At 51.7% G+C, this 23255-nt stretch overlaps 1 protein-coding gene across 1 annotated transcript; it reads right to left on the bottom strand.

Annotated features, from left to right (window-relative positions):
- SLC26A9 (solute carrier family 26 member 9) lies at positions 712-21035 on the bottom strand. Its single transcript, XM_021377395.1, has 21 exons — positions 20894-21035; positions 14120-14246; positions 13029-13168; positions 12618-12728; positions 12230-12405; positions 11907-12071; positions 11497-11649; positions 11033-11115; positions 10624-10771; positions 9796-9909; positions 9286-9363; positions 8882-8977; positions 7187-7293; positions 6412-6481; positions 6092-6184; positions 5546-5662; positions 5079-5396; positions 4794-4848; positions 4265-4410; positions 3435-3512; positions 712-3149 (listed from the first exon to the last, which is right to left on the bottom strand). Exons 2-21 carry the CDS (start codon positions 14242-14244, stop codon positions 3102-3104), a joined length of 2421 nt encoding a protein of 806 aa, XP_021233070.1. The 5' UTR covers positions 14245-14246; positions 20894-21035; the 3' UTR covers positions 712-3101.

Consider the following 23255-nt stretch of genomic DNA (forward strand, 5'->3'; position numbering starts at 1 on the left):
CCTCAATTTTCATGGCATCAGCGTTTCCGAGGTGTTAAATGCCAGCTGGGAGCCACCACAGAAAGCCTCAAATCAGCAGCAGAAGCAAGAAGATTGTTCACACATTCTTTATTATCAAAAAAGAAAAAAAAAAGAAAAAAAAAGAGAAAAAAAAAGAACAAAAAAGAACAAAAAAGAACAAAACCAATATTAAATTAAATAAATTACAAACATTCTGAGCTGGTTATACATCATGCGTTTATCAGGGGAGGCTTCAGAGCCATTACACAACGTCACTTTAAGAGCAATAAATGGACACTGGAAATAAACATTTTCTACCCCAGCATAAATTTGAGTTTCCCTCACTCTCCTGTCCATGCCATAGAAATGAACACATTGTTGAGCTTCCAGTGGTGCCATCTGTCCACATCAGCAGCAGGATTGTCCTGTGGCTACCAAAAGGAGGTATCGTTTTTCCTGGGCTGTCATCCTTGTCTGCCAGTGCTGCTATGGCAAGGTGCCTCCCTTGAGATCCCATCCATTATGCCATAGGAACTTCAAGTAACACAACCTACTCTTCATGCACAGTCTGTTGCTTTGAGGTTTCCTGCAATAGGTCTGGCAGATCCTGAGGAATCAGTCTCCTGCAACTAACCCTGAATGAAGAACTGGAAACTGCAATTTTCCTTGTTTAAAGCAAAACAACCTCAGAGATACAGAAGTATTGACTGCTTACTGTAAAATAACTTCATGTTCCATTGCACCAATTTCTTTTTCCTTTTTTTTTTTTTTTTTTCAAATGAGCGAATAAAAGGAACACTCAGGCAGTAGCAAAAGAGCATGAGTAATCACCCTCAAAGATAAGATAATTCAGCTCTTGTTTTCAGCTTGTACAACAAAACACAGTTCTGGAAAAATCACTGCTGTGTCAGATTAAAATTAGTAATAACTATTTGTAGGCGGGTTTTTCTTTTGGGAAACTAACTTTCTTTGGTTTTATTACTCTCCTGCATCGCATAATCAGAAACTGAGGTAGAGAAATGGTGACTTAGTTAATGAGGTGTTACATAAAACCAAGGTGGCAGGTTGTGATGTGATTACCTGTAACGGTTGTCTAGCTATGATGGTTCATGAAGCTCTATTTTCCTTAAAAATGGGACATCTGGGAGCTGTAGGCAATCTCTCCCCAGAAAGCCTTCCAGCAATGTGTTAACGAATCAACTCAATACGTACTTTGAAATTGTGCATTAAAGCTTGTTAATCTTTTTAAAGTCTTGAAGCAATAAAATCAAAATAACCTTTAAAAATATAATTTGCTTTGATTATTAAGGCCACTTTTTATTTTTTTCGTTCATAGAAACATAACAGACCTTTCAGTTTTGCTTCCATTACTGTTCAGTTTTTCTCGTTGACTCTTGTATTTTATCCCAGTGCTGGAAATACGTTGTAGGAGGGTTTGAAAATCAAACAGAAAAAGCTGTATTCATTGCAACTGAAGACATACTAAGTTTTCTATGGCCTTATTTTCATCAAAGCCATATTTGAGGTTGAAATGCACTGAAGAAGGGTCCCTTTAACTCTTGGCTTCTGCTTAGTTTTTTTTTCAGGCTTTAGATTGTTATCTTGTCATTACTGTCACAATATCAGCACTGGGTAAGAAGGGAAGACGTCAGAAAGGGAAACTAAAATAGCACTTGTTATTAGCATCACTCAAATATAAAAGAATGTCAGATTTCTAGAAATGATTAAGATCTCATCTGTCTGTCTCTGGGTTAGAGTGTCAGGCTTGTTTGCCTGAGAGGTAGATGGTCCTGGTATTATCAATCTGAGATGAATTTTAATGAAAATCATCAAATATGCAGTAGAGAATTGTTACAGAAATATCACGTATAAAAAAGAATTTTCCCTTGCTGCCCGAGTGACCATTTGAGAGCTTGTCACCAGAAGCCCTCCGTAGCACAGGTGCTACTGGTTGCAGATACAAAATGGACTGACATTTTAATCTTGCTGCCCTGGATCTAGGACTTCATGAGAAGTGTGCAGAAGGGGATTCTTCCCTGTCCCTGCATTTGCTTTTTGTGGTCAAAATGGGGAAAAAATATATACATATATGTGTCTATATATATATATATATATCCCCAGAATGCTAATCCATGTGCCAGACTGAATCATTTAGGCATTGCAGTCAACAAGATGGAAAGAGAGGCAGAACACCCATGCAATTAATGCTTTCATAACATGCACAGTCTTAAAACCTTCTCCGAAGCTCTGCTCAGTCAGAAGGAAGATGCCTAAAAAAGTGAGGAGGGATTTTAACTGGAGCCTGGGTCTTCTGAACACACAGCTGACTTACTGGGCAGGCAGGCCAGCGTGCACACATAGCACACGGTAACAAGGAATTCATACTTCCGATTACAAACTAGTCCTTATTAACAAGAAAAAACGCAATCCAGAAAATAGCCCTGCTGAGATAATGCACCAAGGTCTTCAGGGCGTGAGAAATACAGCACTGATTGGAGGCCATGGTTTCTGGGTTGGATAGAGAGCAGTGCAGGGGCACGGAGAAGCTGCAGAAATGTGGGGGAACGCAAGGGTTGGCACCCGTGGTGCAGGCAACCCGACGGTCAGTGCACATTTTAAAACAACATTACCTTACAGGCTGCACCTAGCAGGAGTTGTTTTTGCTCGTGACTCAAAGCCGTGAGAGGCTCGTAGTATTTGCTTAGTTTCATTTCGTCGCAAAACAAGGAGGAAGGAAAAGAAAGAAGGGGGATGCCCAAGTGGTGTAATGCCACTGTGGGCAGAAGAGTGCGACTGTGTGAGACAAAGGTGAGCACGTGGCAAAACCGACTGATCATCCCATGTGCTGGGGCACCTGCCATCGGGTGAGCTTGCTTCTCTTCTGTGATTAATGGGATGGCATTTCCTGAGTTCCAGCTTCGGTAGTGTTCTGTTGTCTGCTCTCTGAACACCAGAAGCAGAGAGGGAGGAGAAATTTACCAGTTCAAGAGGTGTGATGGCCTCTTGCTTTGCAAACTCTTTGTATTCCCAGGTAGGAGTGCAGCTCTTCATGCTGGGATGGGAGAGAGGAGGCTGTTCAGGAGGGTTTGTCAGCATGAGGCTCACAGCGCTGTCTGGGTCTCTGAATGGAACATGCTTCCGAACATCTCCTAGAGGGCACACAAGGCGTGCTGGGTTAGGGCTGGTGCCATGGCAGAGCACAAACCCAGCAAGTGCTTCAGTCGCACAGAGAAATGTCAGCAGAAGCCCCAGCCCTTCCCTGGCCTTCTCCTCAAGGGAAACTGGTGTGTGGGGGTCAGCATCAGGTGGTACCTCCTCCTGGGGACCTGCCTCCTGATTAGAGGGCGAATGTCCCACCTCATCAAGCCCAGCCACCTCTTCTGAACTCCCTCATGCCCGCAGCTGAAGAAGTGACCCCTGGCAGTAGCACTAACCTCCTCCAAGTTCGTGAACTCTGAGCTGCTTTCATCCACAGACTCATCGTAGATGGAGAGCTCTGTCTGATTCGGCCTCTGGGAAGGAAAGAATCAAATTCACGAATTAACAGAGTTCAGGGACAAACATAATGGAAGAAATGAGTAGCTCACGCTTAAAACCATCACGTATGCTCAAAGGGAAATGCCCAAGCAGAAAGGGCACAGGTGGAATCTTGTTGCAGCTCTTTATCATCTGACTGAGCTAGCACTTACATATCTCTGCGGAGATAAGGAGTACATAAACTGACTCTTAACTGAGTAACACTGCCCTGGTTCTATGCAATAAACCAACCCATGTTTGGGGAAATAACCTATCTGACCCTCTGCTGTCAGCATGTGCCATGTTCCTGCTTTGACCTTTTCTCTTCCCACCAAGGGAAGCATTCATGGATGTTCAAGGGCAGGTGCATTTTGCAATGGCCGTATTCTGCCCTTGAATGCAGTTGCATGCTCCAGCCAATGCCAGACAGAGAGCACAGACCTGGCACACAGCTCCTTTGGCCTCTACCAGCTGGGACAACATTCATCTCCCAGCTCGGACTTTGTAGAAAACATTTACACTTCAGACTTCCCGTTTAATGCAATTCAATCAGCAAGCGCTTGGCTCGTACATGAAAATTTGGATATGAAATATTTTGTTGGATTTAGACCGTTACCACTTAAGATAAACAAGAAAGTTTATTGTGTGCATTAGTGAGATTTTATTCTTCCTTTGTGCTGGCACAGCGTATGGACTTAACAGTGTAGTACTGTGAGGTGGAGAGAAAGCAAATGGGGAGCAAATGTACCTCTTCTAAGATGGGCGGGTGGACGACTTCTTTGATATTTGCCAGTGCAAACAGGACAGCATCATGGATCGTCAGGAAGATGTGTTTTCGGTCCAGGCCTCCTTCTTCAAAAACTCCACCTGTGCTAATGTCGTTGTACACCTGGGCTGGGGAAAAGAAAGGTGCATGAACCAGGACGAGAGCAAAGAAAGAAGCCTTGAAAACGAACGTGGCTGATGGTGGTTCTCTGAGCCAGAGCAAGACCAGAACGCATAGTTTGCTGAATTATTCTATTGCCAGTCTATCTTCCTATGCGCTAAATGCAGAGATTTTCCAATAATACCACTTCTCAAATGAAAGAACCTATTACACAGACAGAGAACAGTGTTTCTCCTTCATTTCTTCCGTTCTTTCATCTGTTCTATTCTTTCATCTATTCTGAGTTGGTCCTATAAAGGGATGACAGCTAGCACAGTTTGCATAAAGAAAACAAAAAAGGTCTAAAAATGGAGGAAACGCACATGGAAATGTGCTCTTCATGGATTCTTACCATGCACGTTTGCCAAGAACACTTTAATCCCAATCTTCTGATAGCTGGAGCACAGCTAGAAGGGATGAGAGGGGAGAGAAAGGATTAATAACACTGCTGCTCTGGCTTTGTGTTTATGCATGAAGTCTTTTATCCAAGGCTTTACACGTGTCCTGGGAATGCTGAAGGAGAAACTCACACAAACCTCCTATTGAGGAGGGTAAACATCTTTATCTAAACTGCACAAGGGAGTGGAAGGTACCTGGGTGGTAAGGAGCTTGGCCGTGTTCGTAGCAGAGGACTCACCTTGCCCAGTGCTTTTGTGCCCATGAGGTCAACAAAGCACACCCCACTCATGTCCAGGATGATGGTGTGGAAGCTGACATAGGGCGGTGCCGTGGCCATGGGGTCAACATCTGCAGTTGGCATGACGCTGAAGGTGCTTCCTTGCAGGGTGGTGGTGCTGCCCAGCTCGCTGGAGGTGTGCACCTGCCCGGCGCCATTGGCAGGAGGGCGGAACGTGACGTAAGAGATGCTGGCGCCGTTAGCAGTCGTCTGGTTGTTGTTGGTGTCTGTTGGAGAGGTGCTTTCAAAGTCTTTCTGGAGCTCTTGCAAAGACAAGGTCTATGGGAAAGCAGAGGTAAGCGGTCAGGCAGGACTGCTGCTCTTCGTGGACCAAGAAAATCAGTGCAGAAAATCCTACATTGAGAGGAGCTCGCTGGTGGTGATTTGGGGAGCTTTGTTCGGCCACACAGGCACCCAAGCCGAGTTACCTTGTTCTGCCTCAGTAAGAATTTTGGTGGCTTTGTTGGTGGCTGCGCTGTCCCCTTCTCCTGCCATTTCACGTATTTCTTCCTGGCTAAGTACACTTTACCAGGATCCACTCCAGTCTGCAGAGAAAAAATAGAGAGTTTCTCTGAAAATGTCTCTTCAGACCCAGGGTCAGGGATCCCCCTATGCTTTCCTGGCCTGCGGCATGTGGCACAGGAGAACAGCAGCTGCTGTGCAGCGAGGTGACAGTGGTGGCAGCTGGACAGCACCATCTCCAGTGCTGCAGGGTGGGCATGTGCAGGGAGGGACATGTGCAGCAGAGTGACTGCTTTGGCAGAGCAGGGTCTGGAGACTTGCCAAGATTCAAATATAACCTCCAAAGCGAGATCTAAAAGCAGATCAGAGCAAAGAGAGCAGAAGAGCAGAGGATGGATATGGGCACCTTTCATGATGATCCTAGGATTAATTATCTCAGCCTGGCAAGGCAGGAGGGAGCGAGGGCTATTTGGGATTGGCTGCAAGCAGGAATTTCTCAGGGCATTGCTCACCTTGGCTATAATCTTCTCGCGGAATATCTCTGAGTTGGCAAAATACAGTGGTGAGCAGTAGGTCACGATTTTAATCCCGTTGAGTTCATGTACCTGCAACAGAGAGGAGAGCTCAATCCAGGTTGGGTGGGGCCTGTGTGGGGTGCAGGGTGGTCAGGGCTTTGGGCAGCGTATAATTGGGAAAGCCAAGGTGAAGAGCAGCCCTGAAACAAGCAGCAAACAGCCTCACTGGGACAGAAATATGGGCTTGGGCTTCCTGGTCAATTTGGGTACCCAAGGCAAAGAACAATTTATCTGAGGATATTTTAACTTCTGCTTACCTTGTTGTAGGCTTTAGGGTTCTTGTAGATGTCCATGGATGTTATTTGGCCGAGTGCAGAACCGTTCCGGCTGGGAGAAAAATCCAACCAGAATTAGAGCAAATCTTACGGAAGAAGAGAACTGCTTCTCTTTGTACCCATCACTGGGATTTGAAACATCTCTTTAGGAAAATGCTCACATTTCAGCCCTGCAGAACCTGCTTGGATGCTGGCAGAACACAGCCAGCCCATGGGACTGCCTTGCTCACCAGGGGAAGACTCAGCACAAGGCTGCAGAGCAGCTGGGCAGCGCTTCAGTTGGATCCCACGCCTGGCTGCAAGCCTGCTCCTGGCAGGGCTTCCCACCCCAGGGGCCGACTGGCTTTACCTGAGCTCCCAGTCTGGGAGGTGTTAATGAAGGGCTTTGTGGATTAAAAATAGCGCGTCTCTGCGCATACGTGGGGCTCTTTCTTTCTATGAGCAGCGCTTTCTGCTGGGAACTATGCAGGTAGCTTTTCTGGCTGAGGTAAATACCTTCTGATGTCCCCCTGCCTTGGGATGTGCACATCGCTAACCGTGCACAGGAGTGGGAATGCAGGCAGTAAATTAGCGCCTGCCATTCCTGTTTGCACATTCCAGGGGCCGGGGAGGACACCTGCACTCCCCCAGGCTCAGGCTGCACGTTCCTTCGAAACACGGGCCAGAGGTTGCTTATGAAAATAACCTATTGCTTATTATTCTGCTGCTGGGAGACGTTTCCTTCTCTTTGGGTTTTTGGAGCTGTGGTGGTACTTACAACTGGGTATGGAAAACCACAACCAGCACGGAAAATCCCACACCCACCGCGACTCCGTAGGGCAGGCTCAGGAAGAAGGCGGCCAGGAAGCTCACCAGCCAGACCAGCTGCAGAAAGAGAAGGGCATGGCATGGTCCTTCCGCTGTGCCCTGGGCTGGAGCACAGCGAGGGATGGAAAAGGGCTCGTGCTGATATTCGGGACCCAAAGAACTGCACAGCTGAGGATCAAAAGAATGCTGCAGCTATTCTAATTACACCGCTTATTGCATGTTTTCGTGCGAAGCATCGCTGCTGGGAAGCTTGCCAGAAGCCCCAGTTTTTCAGCTGTAAAGCAACCAGTGTAATTCTTCATAGCTGCATAACCCCCCGTCACTCATTCAGCTCAAGAAGTCTCAAGAAAAGGCTCCTGCAGATCAGACCATCTGCTGCTCAGTAGCACTCCCACCCCCAGGAAAGCTCCTGCTGTCAATCAGAGCCTTTGGAAGGAATGAGCATCTCTCTGCAAACCTCCTGAGCGCCTGCTGCGAACGACCTGAGCACAGAGTGGCTCTGATGACAAAGTGTGAGAGGGCAAAGCAAAACCTGCTCCACCTCTCAGCTCAGAGCCCTGTCGTTTGTCATTTTTATATATTAGCACGTGAGTATCTCCCTCCACATGAAATTCATCCTGTATAAATGTGCCTTGTGAGAATTATTACCTGGGGATTATAAACTCATCCTCAAGACTATGAAGAGTTAACTTTGATCTTGGTCAAATCAGGGTAATTTTGATAATTTCAGCATCTTAATAACAGATTGAGAATGATGCCTATACATGTGAATTCTCTCCATCTGGACTGGGCACAGGACTGTGCCTATGGAGGAATCCCTGCAGTTAGCACCAAAACACGACCGGACCTGAGGTACTGGACACCAATGGGCTGACAACACCCAGAAGCGGTATTCCCCAGTTTGGGACAGGAAGGACACTGAATCTAGTTCAAATTCCAGGGAGATTAAGGTCAGCGGAGCGTAGTTCACCCCAATGGCATTTGCTTGTCCTCACTCTCCTTGCACTGAAGGCAGCCTGTGGCTGCTGGGAGCTCTGTTCCTGCAGCTCAGCGCTGGACAGCGGGCCTGCGCCTTCACCTCACATCACAGAGCTCAGCTGGGACTGCTCACCCATCTCCTCTGTTTGAACAGCGTTTTGGGAAAGCTGCTGATGACTCAGGTCAGCCCCTTTGGACTCGCGATGTCTGCGATAAGGCAGCGCGCCGGGGCCTGACAGGATATTGGCTCGGTGTCCACACACACCACTCAGCCCTGGGAGCCCTGTTCAAACACTGTCTTTTTATGTCAGACATTTCCAAATTCCGTTCTCACTCCCCCACGCGCCCCCCCCTTGGGTTTATACATCAACCAGTGCCTGGAGTCCTTATCGCTGCGAAGGGCTCTCCTCACCCTGGAGGGCTATTGTGTGAGTTTTTAAGTCATGACTCCTAGATATTGAGCAGGGCCGGTTTGGCTAGTTCTGGGCAAACAGGCTCCTGCTGATGATTGGCATTTAAACAGAGCAGGTAATAGTTCAGCCTCCATGATCTGTGGCCAGGCCATGGCTCCGGACCACTCACAAGGGGATGGAGCGCAGCAGTGGAGTGAAGCCCACCTTCCCCAGGAGGGATCCAGGGGTCCCCCCGCCCATCCCCAGGCACTCACGCAGTCCAGCTTGCTCTTCTTCCACAGGTAGAAGGGATCAGCCAGCTGCTTGAGGGAGTTCTTCAGGTTGACGGCGATGAGGGCTCCCAGGACAGACTGTGGAGGAGAGGGCATGGTGTCACCAGGTGCGTGGAGCTGAGGATGTGCCTCATTTCAAGGCAGATGCTTTCCCATCCCACCAGCTCAGCGGAGGTGATGAAGATTACAGAGATCACGTTTGGAGCACAATGGTTTAAAAGAGCACTGTTTCCTGCAGACAGGACCCCAGCCCACAGCGAATCATGCTGTGCAGTGGTTTGCATCAAGCAAGGCTTGATGAGTTCTCTGAAGCAAAGCTGAGTGTTCTCCAGCATGGAGAGCTTGAGATGCTGCTGCTGCACTTTTTGCACATCTGTTCACGTTACCTTTGGAAGAGGTTCAAGATAGATTCCCAGAGAAAGCATGGTCACCATAACCACCAGTGCCACAAAGAAGCTTGCCACCTGCAAAAGGGAGAAAAACCATTTCATTAAACATCAGAATCTTCCTGAACCCCCTCCTGGTCCTTGCTCTCCTGCTGCTTCAACCAACACTGGAGCTGGGTGCTGCAGGACCGTGTGAGCAGCCATTTGCCTCCAAGGAGCAGGCCAGAACTCCACAGTTCTGCAAGACAGCCCCAAGCTTCCCTCACGTGGCAGCTCTGCTCTGCTCCGCTCAGTCTGAGCAGCCAGACTGGGAGCACACATTGACAGCCCTATGTCTGAGACAGGTCCAGTGAACTGTACAGGGAAAAATGGGTCTGGGGGAGTATATTTTGTATTCAATAGCAATGTGAAGCACTCCTAGACAGAGCTTTTCCATGCCTGCAGCAGTGATGTCAAACTGCCAGCATGCACCCCTGCAGGGATTTGCATTGAGGATGGGGGAATACTAACTTGTGATTTCCCTCCTGCCCCGTCCACAGCAAGAGTGACGGAGAGAGCGCAGCAGATGACGTGGATTTTGAAGAAGGATCCAAAGAAGTTACTGCAGCCCAGGGCCAGCATTTCCTGGGGAGAATGGGGAACACAGTCATCGGAGTGAGCAGCTCCACTGCTGCCCTGTAGAGGTGTTTGAGAAGAGGAACTCTGCCTCAGCTCCCCAGCCCATCCCAGGGAGGGCACCTACTCTCTGCAGTGTGTCCCACACCCTTTCCTTCCAACAAGAGGTGAGATGGGCTCCAGCCACTATGGCAGGAAAGCCTGGAAGAACCGTGCCATACAAACACGTTGTCAACTGTTGACACACTATGGGCAGGGCTTCATGTGGTATGCATGGCTCTCATTGAAAGCTACCACTGTGCCAGTGATGACAGGAGTGGATTATTTAATGTCCTGCCTCTCACAGTATCTAGGTGACACACCAGGAATCCAGGCCCTTCTCTGCTTGGTAAGAAACACATGTGCTTCGCTGTGCTTCAAACACCCGCAAAAACACCATCTGGGTCAGAACTTGGGGCTGAAGCCTCAGCTCTGGAGGCAAAGCAAAGCAGTGAGCTGAAGCTAAGTCTTTTCCCCCCTGTGGCAGTGCCTCTCCCACCTGTAGGAAATGGATCTGCCATGTCCTTTCGGCCCCTGCCTGGCATGCTGCCACGTGTGTGGGAGAAGCACGTACATTTTGAGCAGCCACGTGCATTTACAAGCTTCCCATTCATGCAGCAAGCTCTTCCTTTCACGCCTGAGAGCCAGAGGAACATTCCTGCATCCCTCCAGAGCAAGCGTTACCTGGTTGGGGTCCACATCGTAGCCATGCTTGGCTGCCAGCGTCCTCCCCATGGCCAGGTTGATCACGTAGCTCACGATGGCGAGCGAGAAGGCTGTGCCGATCATGTCCTTCCACTTGTTCACCAGGGGCAGGGTGGGCTCTGGGAACCTGCATTCAGAACAGAGGCAAGAGGCAGTTGGAACGCCAGCACTGGAGGCAGGGATGTGCGTTTGGGAATGGTGTCTAAATGTGTCTAAGCTGTGGACAGGGGTAGGGGATGGTGGCATGGTGGAACAGGGCACAGCAGAGCTGCCTGGCAGCCCTGAAAGGAGATTTGTTGTCGAGCAGGGAGGGGTTTTCCAGGCTGCAGAACGAGGAGGAGGAAGGGAAATTATTTGGATGGTGATTCAGATGTGCATACACGCTTACCCCATGCTGATCTTCCCAACCACTGGCATGTTGTACTTTTCGGGCATGTTAAAGCTGCCAGAGATTGCAGTGGCAACTATTACCTGTAAGTGCAGGGAGCAAAAGAGCAGTGAGCAGAAGGAACATGAGCTCTCTCAGAAGCATTAAGTGGTACTCCTGGGGCTGATGGTAGGAAATTAGCACCAAATTCAGACTGGAATGGGAGAGAAAATCCCATGCAGAAGTTTTGTTTCTCGTATTTGGCATCACCAGGATGCAGGTGCAGTCTAAGAGGGATGAGCTGGGTTTCAGTGATATCCTCCATGAGGATGGCCCAGTTTCGGACCCTAGCATACTGCACTGAGCATGGACATGCTATATTTCTCCAAAGTCCCCCTCTGAGCAGAACTGGGTGTCCCAGGGCTGCAATGGGAGGGGAAGTTCTGTCTCCGGGAGGTCTGAGGGACAGCTCATATGTCACTTACGATGATGATCTCCATGGGAATGGGCATCCGGATCTTTTTCATGTACTTCAGGTTGAGCTCCTTGACGATGATCAGGAGCACAGCGCTGATCAAGGAGTAGACCAGGGAGGCCACGTTGGTTTTGGGCAGACCTTTGCAAATATCAATGAATGTCTAAAGGGGAGAGAAGAGGAGAAAGTGTCATGGGAACCAGAGACTCCAGACACAGTGGACGGTACTCATTATGGTAATCACTTGCAAACACCCTGAGATGCAATGGGCAGCAGTGCAGGTGTGCAGCCAGCTGCGTTCCCCCTCCCTCCAGCCTCTCCCCTTCTCCTAGTCCCAGTTTCCCCAGCACAGTGACTGTGGTGCCTGTGGTGTGGTGGGGAGGAGGTACAGGGAAGTCCCCTGTCCAAGCACCCACTTACATAGACGATAGCTAAGGGCCCGGTGTAAGACTGGACTGTCAAGCCGAAGACGTACTTGAGCACGGAGATGAGGATCTGCAGCCCTGCTGCTGTCATGAAGCCCCTGATGAAAGACTCTGACAGGTAGATAGCAACAAAGCCAAACTGCACGAATCCCAGGCACAGCTAGGGCAGGACAGACAAGGCGTTATTAGAAATGGGCCAGCCCCAGTGGGGCCACTTCCAGCATCTGCTGCCAGCCCCTGCCTCTGCTCCAGGGAGGATGAATCCCCGGGGGTCAGCTTTGGACAGGGCACACAGCAGAGGTGGTGCAGTGTCCTTACTTGTATGATGGCAGTCAGGCAGGCTAACGTGGCAGAAATCTCCAGTCTGGCTGCTTCCATGGCTGTGGTATTCACGCTGGTCTCGTTGGTAGTGTGGTTAAAGTACTGGAAGTCTGACTCTGGAGCCAGCTCATGGCAGACGTTGCCAACAATAATGCTGATGACTGCAAAAGTACCTTTGGCACAACACAGTGATGTCAGTAGTTTGCTCTGGAGAGCGTCCTGTCCTGGAAAGCACTCAGACAGGTTAGGCTGTCCTGAGCCCATCATGGGATCAAGGACACCGTAAGCCATGCCTGCCCAAATGCTGCTACTCCAGGACACACTGAGTATTCCCAGCCAGTCGATATTTAGCTGCCCTGTGCAGAGACTTGCTCTGCAGACTCACCTGGGACCATCTGGTGGATACCACCAAGGAAGAGGTACGTTATCAGGGGGAAGAAGGAGGAGTAGAGCCCATTGACGGGTGGCAGGTTGGCCAGCAGCGCAAAAGCCATCCCTGGGGAACACAAGGGGAAGGTGCAGGTCAGCCTGGTGTGAGCAGCCCCTGCCCTGCTCATGCTCTGGTCCTGGTCCTGAGGATGCTGACAGCCCCAGAGCTGAGCACCATGTGGCCAGCATGGGTGCTGCTTTCCAGGCAGAGCTGGAAAGGGAAGGGCTCCACAGGAACACAGAGGGATGAGCAAGTGGGAGGGAGAGCTTGGGTTTGCATGTGCCAGCAGTGAAGTAGCTAACTCCCACAGACTGTGCATCCGCTGTGCTATCCCTCTTGGTGATCAGGAATGCTGTTGCTTCTCACCTTGAGGAACCTGGATTGTCCCCGCGCTGACCCCACCGAGAACATCAGGCAAAATGTACTCCTTGATTTTATACTTGGGAAGCCACACAAGTATTGGGAACAGGCTGAAGAGAATGAGCTTGAACCTGGAAGCTGAACATCTGGAGGAGACAAAAAAAAAAAACAGGCAGAGAAGTAAAGAAGGAAGGAAGCAATCAGGGACATGAGCAAGGAAGGGAACAAGGAAGCAAGGAAGGACTTTCCAAGGAATGTCTCAACATTTCCCCGATACCAAATCCTGTGCCCAGCGTTTCGGGCACAGCCCTTCCATGCAGGTGCAAGGCTCTTGAAGTTAATTGCTGGAGGATTACTGTGGGGCCAGTCCTGGGAAGTCCCCAGTGCTGCACAGCGCTGAAGGATTTGGCTGCCCGATATCTTGAGTCTTTGTTTCTAGTACAGAAGGGAGAGCCGAGCTCTGAGCTGAAACAGCTCAGAGATTGATGGGGCTGGTTCACAGAGCCAAAGATGAACTTCTGCAGGTGCTTGGTCAAAAAACCCAAAGTATGTCAGAAAGAACACTGTTCCTGAGCTGACACATGCAGCTTCTCACACCTCTGCCTGCCAACATGTGTGCTCTCCTTCCCTGTACCACTGCCTTCACTCTTCCAGGGAGCAGAGTGAGATTTCCAGGACAGCAATCAGCAGCATAATTCATCTTTCTTTAATGGAAGCCAGTACAGGAGCTGACAAAAGGAAATCCCAGCTGGAAAGCTTAAAGAAACAGTCCACATGCTCATACTTGTATCAGCATTTAGGTTTTTTTTTCATTATTAATAGAATTTGGAAAAGAGCAACCCAAGTCCCAAGAGCACTTGGTGCAAGCCATTCTAATCTGTGCATTACAGCACAACAGCCGAGGCAGTGAGAACAGCATCCTGCTCCACTTGCTCCTGCACCACTTGCATTTATCCCAAGCTTTTCATCCATCAAAGACCGTGGAGGTTTCCCAGGATTAAAATGTGAACTACGTCCCCAGGTCCAAATTGTAACCCAATTCCAGACCAGCTCTGGTGTAGTTTTGCCCCAGGAGTAGCGATAGGATTCTGTGTTACCTGAAAAGGTTTTTCAACTTGTCCCCAACGGGATAACTTCTGCTTTTCTTCTCAAACTCTTCATCAAAGAGGCTGACCGAGTACGCAGGGCGCTCGATGGCATAGCGGGGTCTGGCGTGGCTCATCTCTGGATCATTGAAAAATTTCCCAGAAAAAAAAGAACAAGAAAAGCCAAGAATGTGACTGGAGCTGGCCCCACCTGTGGTATAACAGACCGGACACCTCCAGCGTCTGGGAGCCCTCCCCGAACATCTCCACCCTAAATAGTTTCCCCATGCGCAGAGGCAGGCACTGGGAGTGGCTTCTCCGGCACCGGGGGCTGCTTCTCCCCACGAGCCTTCCCCAGCGAGTTTGAGGTGATGCTGGTGAGTGATGCTGCATGAAGGGACAGAGCCCATCCTGGACTGTCTGACAGATAAGCACAAATGTTTGTCCCAGCTCTGCCAGTGACTGCCCTTTTTGCCTTGGGCAGGTGCCTTGAGACATCTCGTGCCTCAGTTTCCCTGCCTGCCATCAGGGTTGGCACAGCAGCACCAGACAGAACAGCTCTGACACCGCAGATACCGGCGCTGCGATGAAACGCAGTTCCCATTCAAGAAGTCCCTGTTTCACTACCTACTGCCCTCATTGGCATCCAGCAGCCTTCCTACCTCCCATTTGCCTTGAGAGGCTGCGAACTTGTCCTGGATCTATTCTTGGAAGCGTTGCATGGAAAGATAACTGTTGCTAATTCGTTTCAGCGATGATGATGCCAAAGCATCCTGATGGACTAGTCCTGAGCAGTATCTGGGTCTTACCAAAGAAGCTGATGAACCACAGACAGCCCTCGTTTTACCATGACTGAGAAGAGGGGAGAAGCATTACAAGCCTGGGAATCTGGGGGTGGAGAGAGGAAGTGGACAGGCATGGATCGGGGTATTGGTAATCATCTGTGGCACGGCAGTGATGTAAGTGGGTCGTTGCTCAACACAGGAGCAGAAGAGGGGGTGGAAAATGCAGATGATTCAGGCAGGAGAGTGGATCAAGAAACAACATACAGGTTGCTAAGGCCGCGTGGAGCGATCTGGATCCTCCCCCTCCTTCCTCACTGCTTTCAGGTGCCACTGAAGTCAGTGCACATCCAGGAGGAGCAAACGTTCCTGTGTAGGAGCGACGCTGCCAGCGCTGTGCAGATCCCTCCCGGGGCTGGAGGGCGTGAGCAGCTCAGAGCAGGAAGGAACGTGGGATGCACAGGGCCGAAACTTCAGGGGGAATTTAGGTCAGTGGAATCATGATGCTAATGGGTTAAGAGAGGGAGGTCATCAGCCCCACCGCTGCCTTAGGAATCACGGTGGCACCGAGCCCACCTTGCTGTAAACCAGCTCCAGCAGTGCTGCACTTGGGAATCCTGGCTCTGCCCCACAGTGCCATGGCTCGGGAGACCCCAGGAGCCCTCCCCCCGCCCCGGGCTGGCTCTGAGGGCCCAGTGAGGTCCCCGCAGTGGGCAGTGCCCGTCCTCCTGCACCCACAGGCGCTGCAGGCAGTGCCCTCTGCAGGCATGCACCCGCTGCCAGCTCTGCATCCCTTCCTACCAGGGATGCTCTTCCCAGAGAGACTGCGATTTCTGCCTCCTGGAGGATGGGTGCAGATAGAGAACAAGAGATGTCCAAGACTTTTCTCCAGTTCTTACAGTGGAAACCCCACTGCTCCTCCCATGTTGATCTACAGAAGTCCTGTCCCAGCCTCACAGCCTTTCTCCACTTCCCAGCCCCAATGCTCTGCTCTAAATTTCCTGTTCTCCCTCTTGAATATTTTCTACCCCAACTCCAGATCCTGCAACAGGCTTCTAAGGGTGACAAACCCAGCAGTTTTTAGTCTCCCAGCTTTATTTCTCAGCTCCATCACTGCCGAGCAGCCTGCCTGCCATCAGACAGACTGAACCAGCCGATTATACCACAGCTCTTTAATGAATTTCTCCCGCTGAGCAAATGTGCTGGCAATCAGGAAAAATAATAAACAAGGTAAGAATAGAAGGGAAAATATCCCCATGATTAAATTCCGTCCTAAACAAACAGGCTAATGATGTCAGCGTCTCAGACAGAGTCAAGTTCTGGACTTGGCTTATCACTGGCCTTGCCCTAGATCAAACAGCAGGTTAAACCTTTGAGATTTTGGAACTAAAGAGAACCAGCCGTGTGACTGCACCCTGAACAAAGGCAGAACCAGCTGTCCCAGTACTAATGGGTAAGACCACGGGGACAGCAAAGCAATGCAATGCACGTGGGTAGGAAAGCAGAGCAGCAGCGCGTTGCTGCCTCAAAGGGACCAGGCTTTCCCAGAGCTCTGGTCCAATACGGACATGGAGATCAAGGATGGGGATGGGGAAGAGCTCCGAGAGCAGAGCTCCCATGGCTCGGTGCCCATTACAAGCTGAGGCTTCAGGAAATCCATTTCTTTGTGTGTTGGCTGGAGTGGTGATGCTGAGAAACATGGGCCCCATGGGTGAGCCCACTGAGCCTGGCATCTTGGAGAGCTCGTGAAACACTGGGGACGTAGCTGTGATGTGATACAGTGCAAGCAGCAAATGAAGGCAGGACCACGTCACTCCAAGACTGTGATGTGGGTGATGGGTGTTGTGCCAGGTCACAGCTGAGTCCCACCAGGACACACCTGGCTGCTGCTGATCTCAAACCACCCTGTGTTTGCCAAGCACAGACTTTTCCTCCCAGTGTTCATCTTGCAAATGCACTTGCTGAGCTCTTATCTCCTGTCCCCGTGCTGGTGATAGATTTGTTTGGGAAAAGTCACATTGAGGTTTCTGGTGAGTGTTGATAGGACCCATTGGCGTAATGCTGCTTTCTGTGCTGGTACAGCCCAGCGAAGGGACAGTCTGGGCAGTGGGAATCAGAGTTTGGTGGGAGAGCAGTGTGGTCTGGAGCTGTGTTGTGCACAATGTAAGGGCCCAAACTCATCCCAGGATGGGAGCATGGCATTCAGGGAATGCCCATCTATAGTTTAGGGAGGAAAAAGTCAGTGCTCTGGAAATACTGTTTCCTCCTTTTTCTACCCCCTTTCCATCCCCCTACTCCTTGCACAAACACGTGCACACGCAGATCTTCTGCTGACTGCCAGAGGAGGTCAGAGGTCTGGCCCCTTCCAAATCCTGCCTGGATCTTTGTTAGAAACCTCTCTCTCCCAGCTCCATTGCCCAAGAAGGGGCTGTAAAATGCTGCTCTCCCCTACCCCAGGAGGCAAGGTCTGACCACAGACAGCAAGCACAGGTGCAAGGGTTTGGTTGCGACACCAGGACAAGGTCTTGACTCCAGCTGCTCTGAACCACTGCTTCCAGCTCCCGCACGCAGCTCTGACTGCAGGTGCCATGGGAGCCCTGGGGCAATGCGGCCAAAGGCCTCACATCCCTGAGGGACAGGCAGGGAAACTGTCACCTCTCCCCTGCATCCCTTGGATGCTCACTTGCTGAGATGGAGTATGGGGAAGACAGGGTGGCTGTGGTGCTGAATGCTGCAGTGCTGGGGGCTGCAGTATGGGATGCTGTGATGCTGCAGTGCGGGGGGCTGCGTTGTTGGATGCTGGATGCTCCCCCAGGCCAAGCTCTGCCTCAGCCTCACACCACACACCTGCATCCATCTCACACCTTCTCCCTTTCACATCAGCTGGGCTTGCCAAGCAGGCAGGCAGGAGGAAGAGGAGGAGGAGGAGGAGGAGGAGGTTTCTACCATCAGTCAGCTCAGATATTTCAGAAGGATGTGATATAATTTTCCCCGCTATCAACACCAGCCTGCCCTGCAGGTCCACTCCCATGTCCTTCACACTCTCCAGCCTCCTGGTATCAGACTGAGTCTGGCTGATGGCCCTCACCGAGAGCTCATCACCAGTGCAGTGCCTTCAGTGGGGCCATTTGGCTGGGCACACCTTTTTGCAGTTCAGTTCCCCTTGACCCAACTTGCATTTAGCTGTGTGTTGCCCTAGGGCTTATCTGTAGGAAGAAAGCACCTTGAAGAGGTAAGGTCAGATCTATAGTCCTACGTTTTTGGCATAATATATTGGTAATAGATGCCTTTCCTAATAGTGCAGATAGATAACTTGGGGAAGGAGAGCAGGCAGAAGCAGGGAACCAGTGATTGCATTGCAAGGGCTGAGCTGCCAGCTGCACACAGCAGCATGCACTGAATGTGGGTTCGTAACTTTCTATTTAATCTCTCCCCTTTGGAAACAGAAGAGGCTGATGCTAGGAAAGTACGTAGTCCGGTGATGAAAAATATCCTCCTCCAAAGAGGGCTTTTAGCCTTGGAAAAGGCAAAATGACAGAGTCTACAAAGTTCAGCGAAGACTTGGCTCTTTCAACCCACTCTCCTTGCAGAGTTCATGTTCCCTTATGACAGCCAATGCAATAAATGTTGGGGAGTGAAGAGGAGGAGGGAGGCACGAGCTGGTCCTGCCTGACTGCTGGGGCCAGGGTGGATCTGCTGATGGCCCCAGCTCCATCGTCCCCCTGAGCAGCCATCCTATCCCCGCGCTCCTTGCACTTTCACCACGCAGCAGCCAGGCATGGAACCAATGCTTTCTTTCTGTTCAGATCAAACATTTGGAGTGTTGGGTGGGTGATTTCCATCAGGCAGATGGCTCTCCTTTAGTTTGGAGCCACCCAGCCCAGTGCAGGCAGCAGCGCTGCGCTCTGCTCCTGTGCAGCGCTCTGGAAACAGCCGCTGGGCCGCTGCCAATGTTTGATGTACCACTTCACACGAGTTTCTAACCAAACGAGCTCTGCGCTTGGTAACCAGAATAATAAGATCTGCAGACATCTGCCAGCTACGGAAGGTGAAGCCAAAGTGTTTGGCTGGAAGGGAGCTTAAAGTAAAGCGCTGGTATTCAGCAGCCTGACTCCTGCTCCTTTTAACGCCGCTGTTAATGCAGCGAACGCTGTGGGCACAGGGATCTGCTCTGTGCTGGCAGCAGGGTAAACAAGCTCAGATTTGGCCAGCTCTTTCCATGATGTGTTTGATCAGCCCGCATGCTCTCAGCTCCTGCCCTCCGTGGCTCCTGCAGTTGCACCAAGTGCTGTGCCCAGGGGGCTGTGCTGTGCTGGGAGCACGTGGAGCCCACCCTGGCTGAGAGAGCCACAGCAGCAAAGAGATTTGGAGCAAAGGAAAGGCTCAGTGTGATGGCTCTGGGGGCCCGGGGCATCTCCTGCCTACAGCCCCAGCTCATCACCTGCAGCCACTCTGCCTCACCCTGCAGCAGGAACCCCTTCTGTCCTTCCCCTCTCTGCTAGGAGACAAGAAAGGGAGTCAGGATGGAGACTGACTTTTAGGATGTATCACCAGCTGGGGCTCCACGAGAGAACTCCGGGAGCTGCCAGCTGCCCTGCTCTGTGCTGGTGGCAGTGCCTGGAGGTGTCACCTTGCTGAGGGCAGCACTGGTTGCCAGCTCCTTGGCAGGCAGAGTGCAGTGTCTGACCTTAATGGCATCTGCTTCTGGTCCTAGGAAGCAGCGTTCCCTTCCTCCCTATCCCTTGCCTGCTCCCTCTGCATACGGAGCCCTTCGGATGGTGAGGAGGAAAAGTCTGAAAGTGGAATTAGAAGCAGAAGTGAAGGCTTGGCCTCCCTCACGAGTCTCTGCGTGCCTCTGACACAGACCTCACCCTCTGCCTTTGAAGAACAGGTGGGCAACGCAAATCCCAAAGGAATTACAAAGTCTGCAGGCTGCTGCATTCTTGTGCTGCTCGTGAGCGCTGAGCCGGGTGCCTGCTGAGAGCTCTGCAGCACAAACACCCGCGGGTCACCCGGTCCGTGCTCCCCCAGAGGTAGAGGGTGGGAGAGCATTTCTCTGCTGGAAAGCTCTGCTCTGGGGCACAAGTGCTGTGTGGCCGGTGGCAGGTGTCACTTCCAGGACCTCACTTCAAAGGAGGGAAGAACAGGTCCCAGCTGAAGTTTTCAGCTTGCTTGCAAGTGAGGCGTGGACATATTTTGTTGGGGCAGAGAAGAAAGCATCCTGCCTTCATGAACAGCAGCGTACAGCAAAGGGAAGGATTCTTCTCTGGTTTGTATTTGAGGGATCCTGCCCAAACTGCGCCGTCACACCCCATGCAATGGCACCAGGAGGAGCTGGAGCCCCCGCACCCGGGCTCAGCCTGGCAGCTCTCCTCACTCCCACCTCCAAAAATTCCTCCTATTCTGCCCATGCACTCACAGCCATGCAGCCGTGCACCCGCTGTCCTGGGCAGCAAAGACCCCTCACCCAGGCTGGGTTCCTGTGCACAGCGAATGCTCCTCTCCCATTGCACAGCTTGTAGATCTGCACATACCTTCTTGCTACACCTGCACGTGCAAAGTCTAATCTGTGCTGTGACATCCCTGGTGCAGGGACCACTCACAGAGCTCATGCACGGGAAGTTCTGCTAATAAGGATCACAGAACCGAGGGTCTCTTGTCAGTACTGCTGCTCCCATAGGAGGGAAACCCCCTCCCCCTGTGGGTCTCAGCAGGAGGCAGCCAGGATTTATACCAGCAATAACTAATTCACATATTTGGCTCTTTCAGCCTCTCTTCATAAATCAAGCTCTTGGATCGTAGGTGTTGCTAATTCCCCGGCAAATCTGCTGCCGCAAATCCCCTTTGCAAAAAGGAGGGAGGGGAAAAATATTAAAAAAAAAAAAAAAAAAAAAAAAAGTACCAGTTCTCCAAATACTGCAATTCACACCCGGCGGCCGTGCAACCAGAGGGCAAATCCCCCACGCCCACCCAGACAAAGAGCAGATTGTTGGCGCGGGGTTACCTGCGCGTCGCCGGGCGAAGGGAGGGCCGGGTCCAGCGCGGAGCCGCGGAGGTGGCACGGAGAGCGACCGAGCGGAGCTGCCGAGAGCCGTGCACAGCTCTGCGCTCAAATGAGCCCGTGAGTCATTTATAAATCACCTCAGTCAAGGGGACCGAGGGCTGTGCTCGGCGCCTGATTGGCTTCTCCGAGGTAATTGCGAGCAAGTACACCCAGGCTGAGCCCAGGAGATAGCTGGGGAGATAAGGAGAGATCTGAAGAGGGACAAGGGCTTTTTTGGATGTCCCCCCTCACCCCACCCCTTCCCGCTCCGTTCTGGGCTGTTTGATCCCCTCTGCAGGTCCTGGTGCTCGGGGCTCCCCGTGACAATAGCCCATATTCAGCGGCCCCCTCCCTCGCCCCGGCCGCACGCGGTGAGCAGAGGATGCTTTGTTGGCCCGGGCGCTGGGTAGCGTCTCCTGGCCTTTGTGCTCCAACAGGGACAATGGGGTGCATTGTGCCAGGGCCTGGACCCCAGGCTTTGAAGGCGGGATTGGCAGGGGAGAGCGGCTTCTATCTCATTTCCAGGTTCAAAGAGATGAGAGGAGCGGAATCGGATGGGAAGCAATGGGCGAGGGCAAAGGGCTCATCCCCAGCCCACGCCGCACGGAGCCACGCGGTCCCCTCTGTTCTTGGGATGTGGCAGCGATGAGATGGATATCACCCATAGAACTGCCACGAGACACCTATGGGTGCGGGAGGAGCTCATCTCTGTGCTCCCTCTGTCCCCCTGGTGTACATCATCTGCAGGGGAAGCGCTGCTGCCCGCACTGCTCCGGCCGTGAGCCTGGCACACGGGTGGGAAACCTGCAGGGAAAAGGGAAAGAGAGGGAGAGGAGGATGCGGGCGGTGGGATGGCAGGAAGGACGAGGGCAGCGATGCAGCCGTCAGAGCAGAAAGCTCAGGGACACGCACACCTCAGCATCAGCATTCGCTGCCACAAAACCTCATCGCATGGGAATCAATCGCCGCGTCCGCAGCGTGCCAGCACAACACCCTGCGGCCAGGTGCTGCCACAGGGGGCTGATTCATTGCCTTCTGACAGACAGAGGTAATAATTGCCAAGCACTTCTCCTGTAAATATCATTAATAACCCGTATCAACTGCTTTTTAAAAGGGCAGACTGATAGGCAAGGAGCCCTTTGAAACGGAACTGCGTGACATGGCAGGAGCACAGCCAGGCCACCCCTGTGCCCGATGGTCCCTGCTGCTGTGTGAGCCCAGGGCACGGCCCCAGGGGTCCAGGGGGTCCCAGGTGTGATGCATGCAGGGAGGGGAGGCAGAGTCCGTGCTGCATTGCTGGCGTTGCTGTACTACAGTGCTGAAAGGGGGTATTTTCACTGTCATAATGTGGGAACTTTTCCTAGAGGGTACTGGAATATACATATTTTTTTCCTAAATCAGCATCCTGGTGTGGGTCTGGAGAAGTGGCCAAGGGCCACGGGGGTAAGTGGCTTCTTTGAGACCTGTACCTGAGCATGGGATAGGACCCAGAGCCCTGAGCCCATGCCTTCCCTCTGATCACAGCCCTCTGTCTTTGGGAAGAAGCAGCTCCATGCAGAGTCCATCCAGCCACCCCTGCATCCAAGCAGTGCAGCTCCCCTCGGACGGAGCCACTCCAAAGTCCTGCTGGGTGCGATCAGGGAGCTGCAAGGTCTCGCACTCCCAAGAGATCAGCCTTGTGCAGGCACTGATGGTCCTTTGGCATTTCTTGTAATGGGAGGTGCACTCCTGGGCAAATTCCAGTCTCAGTGACTATAAATATAACCCCAATTCTGCCCCTCTCTGCTGCAGCCCAGCTCTCCTTATGGGATACAGTCCTGACAGCCCAGCCAGGGATGGGATGGGATGGAGGTGAGGATTTGGGAGCAGCAGGTCTGCCCCAAAGCAGAAGGGCACTGGGAGGTGTGAAGGCACCTCAGGATCTTCCCCGAACCCAGCACGGAGCACTGGGTGCATGATCTACTGAGCTGCTTATCTTCAGGTCTGATAACAGCATACCAAGCACTGCGATGCGTGGATTTATTTGCAGATGATTAATATTAGCAGATACATTGCACTTATTGAGGGTAATAATTCAGTGGTAATTTACTGCTGGGAATGATGGGAAAGCTTCCCTGAGGCCCTGGGTCAGAGAGGGGAGGTGGTGCGGCCCCTGGCAAGGAGGGGCTGGTTTGTGGGTGCTGCTGCTGATGGGAGCTGGGCAGCACTCCAATCGCATCCCATCCCATCCCATCCCATCCCATCCCATCCCATCCCATCCCATCCCGTCCCGTCCCGTCCCGTCCCGTCCCGTCCCCTCCCGTCCCACACACCGCACCGACCC

The sequence above is a fragment of the Numida meleagris genome, chromosome 25 (genome assembly GCF_002078875.1).
Source record: "Numida meleagris isolate 19003 breed g44 Domestic line chromosome 25, NumMel1.0, whole genome shotgun sequence".
NCBI classification, from domain to species: domain Eukaryota; kingdom Metazoa; phylum Chordata; class Aves; order Galliformes; family Numididae; genus Numida; species Numida meleagris.

Excerpts from the sequence above, each read along its gene's own strand:
- SLC26A9 (XM_021377395.1), bottom strand. The coding sequence starts at position 14,244 with ATGAGCCACGCCAGACCCCGCTATGCCATCGAGCGCCCTGCGTACTCG. Across the intron at positions 10,772-11,032 it reads GTTGGGAAGATCAGCATGGG|GTTCCCAGAGCCCACCCTGC; the intron begins GTAAGCGTGTAT and ends TTCTGAATGCAG. Across the intron at positions 4,849-5,078 it reads GCACAAAAGCACTGGGCAAG|CTGTGCTCCAGCTATCAGAA; the intron begins GTGAGTCCTCTG and ends CATCCCTTCTAG.